We start from the raw sequence: 10,058 nt of genomic DNA, 5'->3' as shown, positions 1-10,058 counted from the left end.
ATTATCTATACGATTTAAGAAGACTTTTTGAAACCCTTCCCGGAAATTACATATATTTTATGTTAAATTCTGGTGTAATGTAAGTACTGTAACACATTTTCCTTTCTATAGCGAGTGAAGGCCAATCAAGAACGAGTCCTGTAGGGAAACAAATGCTAGGATTGGCTGAGACGCTGCATCGGTTTCAAGGCGCCCGCGTTCTGTCGGGGGGGTCTTGTGAATGGAGGGGGTGCCTGGAAACCGGTGGAATCTGCACGGAGTGAGGAGAGCGAGCCTCTGGACTCCCAACTGCTCAGCATGTGAACCGCCGCACAGTGTGAAGTCAAGTCAGAAAACGATGGAAATATGAGCTTTTTTGAGTTTTATCCGTGTATTGTTTTGCGGTAGACTAGCGACGCTTTTGTGTAGACGTACTGGAATAACTTGGGGTTGCATTACTTCAAGAAAATGGGACTTTAAGTGTTATTTTCCCCGAGACCGGAGTGAGAGTGGGCTGCTTGGAGTCACTTACAAAGACCATCAAGAAGTCATGACACGACGAACGTTTCACTTGGATTAATCTTCATAAATCACAAGGAAAAGACGATTACGGACATTTGAACTCGAAGTGCTTGGACTAAAAGATAAGTGTTGTGACAATTTATGTAGTTTTTCCACGCTTTTCAACCGTTTTCAAGTCGCCCTACTTGGAGCAAAGTTTTTTCCTTCCCTCCCCCCTCCTCCTCCTCAACTATGGCGGCGGCCAGGTCCACCACTGGCTCCGTATTGCTGCGGATCATGTGGCTGCTTTGCGGGCTGTGCTTCACATCCACTTCTGCCCAACATTACAACAGTGAGAGCGGGATATCTATCCCAGAACACGGCTTCTGCCAGCCCATCTCCATCCCGCTTTGTACCGACATCGCCTACAACCAGACCATCATGCCGAACCTGCTGGGCCACACGAACCAGGAGGACGCCGGCCTAGAAGTGCACCAGTTCTACCCCCTGGTGAAGGTCCAGTGTTCCGCAGACCTGAAGTTCTTCCTCTGCTCCATGTATGCACCAGTCTGCACGGTGCTGGAGCAGGCCATCCCCCCTTGTCGGTCCCTGTGTGAGCGTGCGCGCCAGGGATGTGAAGCCCTCATGAATAAATTTGGTTTCCAGTGGCCGGAGCGGCTCCGCTGCGAGGCTTTCCCGGTCCACGGAGCCGGTGAGATCTGCGTGGGCCAGAACACATCCGAGCCCAGCAGCCCGGCCTCGTCTCCCTCTTTTGATCGCGAGCTGGCGACCCTTCCCCCCAACATGGGGCGCCCCAATTTACGACCGCCCCAGCACAACCAGTACCAGTTCTCCTGCCCTCTGCAGCTGGAGGTGCCAACCTACTTGGGCTACAAATTTATGGGGGTCAACGACTGCGGGGCGCCGTGTGAGCCCACTAAACCTACCGGCATCATGTATTTCCGTGAGGATGAAGTGAAGTTCGGCCGGCTGTGGGTAGGAATCTGGTCTATCCTGTGCTGTGTGAGCACCTTATTCACTGTGCTCACATATCTAGTGGACATGAGGCGGTTCAGATACCCGGAGAGGCCCATCATCTTCTTATCTGGCTGTTATTTCATGGTGGCGGTAGCCTACGCTGCTGGGTTCTTCCTGGAGGATAAAGTTGTTTGTGTGGATAAATTCAAGGATGACGGCTACAGGACAGTGGCTCAGGGGACCAAAAAGGAGGGCTGCACCATCCTCTTCATGGTTTTGTACTTTTTTGGTATGGCCAGCTCCATCTGGTGGGTGATTTTGTCCCTGACTTGGTTCCTCTCTGCCGGGATGAAATGGGGCCATGAGGCAATTGAAGCCAACTCGCAATATTTCCACCTGGCTGCCTGGGCTGTCCCTGCCATTAAAACCATCACCATCCTCGCCATGGGCCAGGTGGATGGCGACGTTCTGACAGGTGTGTGTTTCGTCGGGATCTTCAACGTGGACGCCCTCCGCGGCTTCGTCTTGGCTCCGCTGTTTGTCTACCTTTTCATCGGCACGTCCTTCCTCCTGGCCGGCTTCGTGTCCCTCTTTCGGATCCGCACCATCATGAAGCACGACGGCACCAAGACGGAGAAGCTGGAGAAGCTGATGGTTCGTATCGGTGTGTTCAGCGTGCTCTACACGGTACCGGCCACCATAGTGATCGCCTGTTACTTCTACGAGCAGGCCTTCAGGGAGCACTGGCAGCGGACCTGGCACATGCAGACCTGTAAGCGGTTCGCCGTGCAGTGCCCGGTTCACAACTTCGCCCCCATGACCCCAGATTTCACCGTGTTCATGATCAAGTACCTGATGACCATGATAGTCGGGATCACTTCGGGTTTCTGGGTCTGGTCTGGGAAGACGCTCCAATCATGGAGGAGGTTCTACAAGCGCCTTAGCAACGGTAACCATGGCGAGACAACGGTGTGAAGTTCCGAGTAAGAGAAGGCACAAAGCCCCGGGGTTTTGGAAATAACAACCATGTAAATGAGGTCAAATAGCTTTCATTTTTAATATTTTTTTTGGACTATTTTAAAAATGTGTTTTCGGGTTGTGACAGCAATTCAGGCTTTTGGACACACAATCAAACTTTAATCTATATTCGATAGAAGTTGGATGAACTTTTTTCTTATTTTCTTTTTTTTCTCATTACCTGACAGCCCACAGTATCTGGATTATGAACTGGTGTGAATGGCCATACTGGTCCTGGGACTGTAATGCCAGACTGATGAGGTTACTTTTCATATGAAACTCCATACATATTATTGATTATATCCTTAATATTACAATTTGAATGTATGTCCTGTCTGTCATGGTGAAAGTCTCTTAGTGGAAAACACCATAACAGCAAAGACTGATGGCTCGAGCAGTGTGGCCTCCTGTCCATGCTGCAGTGGAAAGGTCAAAGGTTTGATCCCTACAGCAACCGCGCCCTCTGACTGTGAATTCATTGATTAGGTATGCCTGTATTAATTATACATCTACGTTTTAAATTACTCTGCTTTTAGCTAAAGACTGAAACGCTTTGATACTTGCGTTAGATATTGCAGAGTACAATCTAGCCTGTTCAAATATGAGAATATGTCCATCAACTTGTGACTCCACCACGCCATTATGTGGCTGCCCAGAAATCAAAGACTTTTATTTCATTTTTGTCAATATTTTTTAAATGTTTCCATACTGTTGAGTATTTGCTACTATATTGAATGTTCACTCCGACGGTGGATGAAGTTATGTATTGGTTTGCACAGCTATCCTTAAGGTTAAACGTTTTTTAAATGATTGATTCAACACAGGATGACCTGAATCAGTTAGACCACACACACACACACACACACACACACACACACACACACACACACACACACACACACACACCAGCCTCCACTCTGCAATGAAGAAACACAACAGCTCATTGTTTGTCTCTGTGTGTGGTCTCTCAACTGTTGGATCCCCCCCATCTAAAAGATCTTAAGCCTTTAAGACATCCAAAGCACCATTTCAAGGATCCAGATTTAATCCAAGTGGAAATTGTTGCTCAGGATTTATGATGTTATTTTATCCTGGATAAAGATGACTGTACACACTCATGCCAGTATTCTACCTAGTAATCTCTTATAATTTCACTTGAAGTCTTGTTTTCACAAGCAAACTGAAACTTTTTTAGTTTTTAATAAATAATTATTATAGTGTTAAGGCATCAAAACACAGCGAGAACTGCATTTGAAATATGTTTGGATGTTCTAAATCATGGACATAAACACCAGGAAGGAGGTCAAAGGCCATTATCTTGTGGGAATATGTGTTATTTAGATAAAGAGAAGCGAGGATATATTGCGTAGTTTTCAGCTAAGGTGGAGCGTTTTATCTGGGAAAGAATCTCTGGGGACAATACAGCAATTTATTACAATAACATTGGACACCAACATTGCCTAGTGACCTGTTTATGATCATATTCTTATACTAAATGCCCCTTTCACAAAAATAACAGCCTAAAAAAAATGTCTGCACAATTCTTTATTTTCTGAAGCAATCCACTTTTAATTTCTTTGATATAATCATAAACTCAGCATTAGATTTTGTGGGAAAACCTGAGCAGAAAGTCATGTCGGACTGAGTTAGCTGCAATGCAGCATGTTTGTTAGAAGGCTTGTTTCCTGTCATACAGCAGAGCTTCTTTACATACTTCACATGTAAATGTTGAATGGCAACACCATGCAGCAATGAGGGTAAACTTAGAAAAGGATGAAAGTGTATACCTGGCATTATAGTTATTTTTGATCCCTAAAGCTGTATGCTGAATCAACACATACTATAACATACACTAAATACAAACATTCATATTCAACTGTATGTGAATGTAATACATACCTCAAACCATGGCTCAAATTAGTATGTATTATTTTGTTGTAAACAGGTCACAACTTTACACAAGTTATTATCTTGTCTATGCTTGAACACAACAAGGCAGAAATAATCTATAGTTGCCTTCAGACAGCGCAATCTGTCAACACAGTGTATGTCATGTACTAAGTTTTCAGAAGGAATATGAGTGTGTGTGTGTGGGTTTTTTTAATGGATCATATGCAACCTTCCAAGTAAACACAGTCTCTGTTTTGTAAACACATATTGTATTTATCGGGATACTCATTTTTGTCTTTTTTTACTTTTTTTAATGAGATAAGCCTGTTGTACGTGTACAGTTTGAATAAAATCGATACAGTTTGTAATTCATCGACCCCTGTGGTTTGTGTTCTGAGGTGATACGTTGTGTATGTGGGGCTTCACTGTAAATGATTGACCTTGGAAAAAGCCGTTGACAAAACAGTTGAAATCTCAGAGTATGTAGACCTTGACTTCAGATTGTTTTGTCAATTTATGCATGATATTTATTGTTAAATAATAAATGATCCAGAACAAGTTCTATCGTTTTTACTTTCACCTACCACCTTAACTTTGTGGCAGGCCAGTGACAATACTTCATTCATAGGCAGGACACATGACTTTATATTCATTAGCAATGACACACACAGGCAACAATGTGATCCTGCCATTAAGTGAACAAGGCAAGTTCTACAATCCTAAATGTTATTGATAATATTGTTATGCTCAACATTGCCTGCTCTTTTTCAGAAGGATCTTTATTTGCCACGGAAAGATTGAGGGCTGTTGCTTTAACATGAAAAAGGGAAATGTTCCTATGCATCTAAATGTCAACCGTTAGCATGTACCCCAGTAGTGTAAAATCCTTTATCTAACCACAAACCACTGCACTGAGTCTCAATTTACTTTGGTAGACATTTTGAGAATGAGCTGGGCTCTTGAGATAGCTGATGAAGAGTGATAATGAAATACAATTTAAAAGAGTAAATATTAATTTGACAGGTCTGTGGTCTTACACTTTTGCAGGGGCATTATATGTGACAAAGCATTGCAATAGACATAGGCTACGTATGATGTAAACATTATGGCTATAGATTATTAGTAAGGTATGGGGATGTAGGTCGGTCGTAGAGTTCATTGCTTTCAGATGTGAAACATTCAGATTTCTACAAACACAATGCTACAGCACCACATGGTGAGGTAATTGGGTACTGCACTGAGCTTCAATTTACTTATGTAGAAATGTAGAAAATGAGCTTGGCTCTGGAGACAGCTGATGAAGAGTTATAATGAAACACAATTAAAAAATATTAATTTGACATGTTGTGGTCGTAGGCATTTTTGTCGTAGCATTAAAAGTGTCAAAGCATTGCAATATACATACTCTGTTGAGTGGTGTGCCATCCAAAATCTATGACTAGAAAATGATGATAAGGAAGGGGGATGTAGTTCAGTGGTAGAGCGTGTGCTCTACAAGGTCCTGGGTTCAATCCCCAGCATCTCGAACATAGATTAATATTTATTTGATAGTAAATCGTTGGACATTTAAGGATTCTGCTCATTTGGGTCATGTTAAAAAGAGCTATCAAAGTAATTTTTCAACACAAATGAAGCAAATATATTCGGTAAATAAAGAAGATTTTTATAAATTGTTAAAACAGTATGAAGGGGATGTAGCTCAGTGGTAGAGCGTGTGCTTTGCATGTATAAGGTCCTGGCTTCAATCCCCAGCTTCTTCATAACTGAAAGTCGAAGTGAACTTTAATGTCAATCTTACTCAGTTTGTGTTTACAGACAGAGAGATCGAAATGACGTTTCCAACAATCCCGAATTCGAAAATAAAATTATACAATATACCGATATGTATACAAATATGTATATCCTATATACACAATCAACAGACACATTAAGATAAAAAACACAACAATCAAAAATAACAGTCCCTTCACAATCACAATATTTAGTGAAATATTGTCCATAGAATGTGGATTTATTGCAGACTGTCCATAGCAGCGTAAAAACCTATAGGCTACTACTAGACTGAAGGGTGCTCAGTCATCCTGTTAGCTGTACAGGACTGTCTCAGAAAATTAGAATATTGTGATAAAGTTCTTTATTTTCTGTAATGCAATTAAAAAAACAAAAATGTCATACATTCTGGATTCATTACAAATCAACTGAAATATTGCAAGCCTTTTATTATTTTAATATTGCTGATTATGGCATACAGCTTAAGAAAACTCAAATATCCTATCTCTAAATATTAGAATATCATGAAAAAGTATACTAGTAGGGTGTTCAACGAATCACTTGAACCGTCTAATTAACTCGAAACACCTGCAAGGGTTTCCTGAGCCTTGAAAAACACTCAGCTTGGTTCAGTAAACTAAATCACAAGTATGGGGAAGACTGCTGATCTGACTGCTGTCCAGAGGACCGTCATTGACACCCTCCATCAGGAGGGTAAGACACAAAAAGAAATTTCTCAAAGAGCAAGCTGTTCACAGAGTGCAGTTTCAAAGCACATCCACAAAAAGTCTGTTGGAAGGGGGAAATGTGGCAGGAAACGCTGCACAACCAAGAGAGATGACCGCAGCCTTAACAGCATTGTGAAGAAGAGTCGCTTCGAGAATTTGGGGGAGCTTCAAAGACAGTGGACTGAAGCTGGAGTCCAGGTATCAAAAGTCACTGTTCACAGACGTGTCCGGGAAATGGGCTACAATAGCCGTATTCCCATGGTCAAGCCACTTCTGAACTCAAGACAACGGAAGAGGCGTCTGACTTGGGCTAAGGAAAAGAAGCACTGGACAGTTGCACAGTGGTCCAAAGTCCTCTTTTCAGACGAAAGCAAGTTTTGTATTTCATTTGGAAGTCAAGGCGCCAGAGTCTGGAGAAAGGCTGGAGAGGAGCAAAATCCAAGTTGCTTGAAATCCAGTGTGAAGTTCCCACAGTCAGCGATGGTTTGGGGAGCCATGTCAGCTGCTGGTGTTGGTCCACTGTGTTTCATCAAGCCCAGAGTAAATGCAGCTGTGTACCAAGAGATTTTAGAGCACTACATGCTTCCGTCTGCTGAAAAGCTCTATGGAGATGAGGAATTCATTTTCCAGCATGATCTGGCACCTGCCCACAGTGCCAAAACCACCAGTAACTGGTGTACTGACCATGGCATTACTGTCCTCGATTGGCCTGCAAATTCCCCTGACCTGAACCCCATAGAGAATATGTGGGGTATTGTGAAGAAGAAGCTGAAAGACACCAGACCCAACAATGCTAATGAGCTAAAGGCCGCTATTGAAGCATCCTGGGCATCCATAACACCTCAGCAATGCCACAGGCTGATTGCCTCCATGCCACGCCGCATTGATGCAGTAATCCGTGCAAAAGGATTCCCAACCAAGTACTGAGTGCATTAATGGACATTTTCAAATGTTTGATTGTGTTTTGCTGTTATAAATCTTTTTTTTTTACTTGGTCTGAGGAACTATTCTAATTTTTTGAGATAGGATTTTTGAGTTTTCTTAAGCTGTATGCCATAATCAGCAATATTAAAATAATAAAAGGCTTGCAATATTTCAGTTGATTTGTAATGAATCCAGAATGTATGACATTTTTGTTTTTTTAATTGCATTACAGAAAATAAAGAACTTTATCACAATATTCTAATTTTCTGAGACAGTCCTGTATAACTGTTCTGCATGTTTCCTGTATTGTTTATTTTTTATACAGATTTGAGATGTTTAACCTTAAAAAAAGGAACCTGACATTACCAACAGGATGTAAAGAGGTTTTTACATTTTTGAAACACATGCCAAACCACCAGTCCTCAAATTGTTGATCATGTTCTGTTTACATGACATTTGCTAATGCTCTTCTCCACATCAAATATAAAGGATCCAGTTTGGTACAATGAAAATGCAACAGCACCACATGGTGATGTAATTGAGTACTGCACTGAGCTTCAATTTACTTTGGTAGAACATTTTCTAGGCTCTGGAGACAGCTGACGGACAGTGACAATGAAATACATGTTAAAAGAGCATTCCGGTGATTGAACATTGTATTACTAGCATATACCAGTACTCATTATGGAAAGTTTAAATACATCAAAACTGAACACATCAAAACTGAACACCAGAACGTTTATAACAAGATGCATCGCATTTTTTCACGTATTCTCATCTTTGTCAAAAGATGCTGACTACATTACCCACAATGCAGCTCTGAGCAGAGATGAGGCTACTGAGGTCTGGTAGACTCACTTCTTTCTAACAGTGACACTTTTTTTCATTATCCGACCCATAGTTCTTAGTCCCTGCTGACACATTTATCAGACTTCATCTGATCAACCTCAGATATTGTAGGCTACTTAAGTCAAAGTAGAAATACCAGAGTGTTAACTGTGTCACTCGTAAAAGTCCTGCTTTCAAAAGGTTATTCAAGTTAAAGAACAAAAGTATAAGCATCAAAATATATTTAAAGTATCAAAAGGAAAATAACTTATTATGCACATTTCATAATAATATATATGTTATGTTTTGATTATAATTATTGATCATTAAAGTGTTATCAAAGCTGGTAAAGGTGCAGCTAGTTTTAATGACTTTATATACTGTGAATTTACTCCAGGTGTATATAAAGTCTGATTTAAGTGTTGACTATATTTCACATTATTAATCCAAAACTAAATGTACAAAAAATATATAGTCGAGTAAAAGTACACGATTTTCCTCTGAATTGTAGTTGATTAGAAATACAAGTAGCAGAAAATGTAAATACTCAAGTAAAGTACAAGTATCTAAAAATTGGACTTTATCACAGTACTTGAGTAAATGCATTTAGTGACTTCCCACTTCTGGACTTCGTGCTCCTCTAGAGGCACAGCAAGCTCCATTCAAGTTCATACATGTAGCTGTACTTCCTCCGACCTTCAAACAGAGTTTGATGTGTCAGTGCCCCTTTAAAGGAAAACTACTGCTATTTGTAAAAGTAATTGTTCTAAGACCTTCCAATAATATAATTACAATTCAACAGCTCCCTTTAAATTCAAACTCCAGACTGCTTACAGTTAAATCTGTGATGTCATGAAGTATAATGTTGGGGCAGGCTACCCAGAAAATGAATTGGGACTTTATAGATGAGACATTTGCAGTATACGCCGACATTTCCTGTTTTTTAGAACTAATAACACCACAAGAATATTAAGAATTAAGTTGCAATACTGAGATGATAAATCATAATAAGGACAGGATTTGTTTTCCCTCTCAGTGGCGGAAATGGGCTTCCATAAATGCCATATTTTAACACAACTTCTGCTGATGTTCCCCTGGACAGTTCTCAGGTCTGATACTGACCTCTGGTAGCCAAAGCTAAAAGTTAATGCAGCAGTCTGTTTGCTTGCTGTGACAGTAGGTAATTATTAAATATAAATGTATTATCCTGCTACATTTAGTTTATATACAAATGTTTCTCCACATCTTTAATCATTTGCTGGAAACAACACCTTCAGTTTTGAGACAAACAATCTAGCACAAAATTCTAACACTGACTGTCAACTTGCCAAATTAGTGATGATTTACAACAGTACATAGATTTTTACTCATAGCAATCATAATACCCTCCCTGACAGCTTAGACAAAAAGGCTTGGTGGGACAAATCTGATTTCTTAATTATA

General features: G+C 40.8%; 1 protein-coding gene across 1 annotated transcript; it reads left to right on the top strand.

Annotated features, from left to right (window-relative positions):
- The first annotated feature begins 232 nt into the window (after positions 1 to 232).
- LOC307030727 (frizzled-7-like) lies at positions 233 to 4,735 on the top strand. Its single transcript, XM_079667346.1, has one exon. It carries the CDS (start codon positions 733 to 735, stop codon positions 2,431 to 2,433), a length of 1,701 nt encoding a protein of 566 aa, XP_079523472.1. The 5' UTR covers positions 233 to 732; the 3' UTR covers positions 2,434 to 4,735.
- The last annotated feature ends 5,323 nt before the right edge of the window (positions 4,736 to 10,058 follow it).

Source organism: Notothenia rossii (genome assembly GCF_949606895.1).
Source record: "Notothenia rossii genome assembly, chromosome: 2".
Lineage (NCBI taxonomy): Eukaryota > Metazoa > Chordata > Actinopteri > Perciformes > Nototheniidae > Notothenia > Notothenia rossii.
This window is presented reverse-complemented; position numbering and strand designations above follow the sequence as displayed.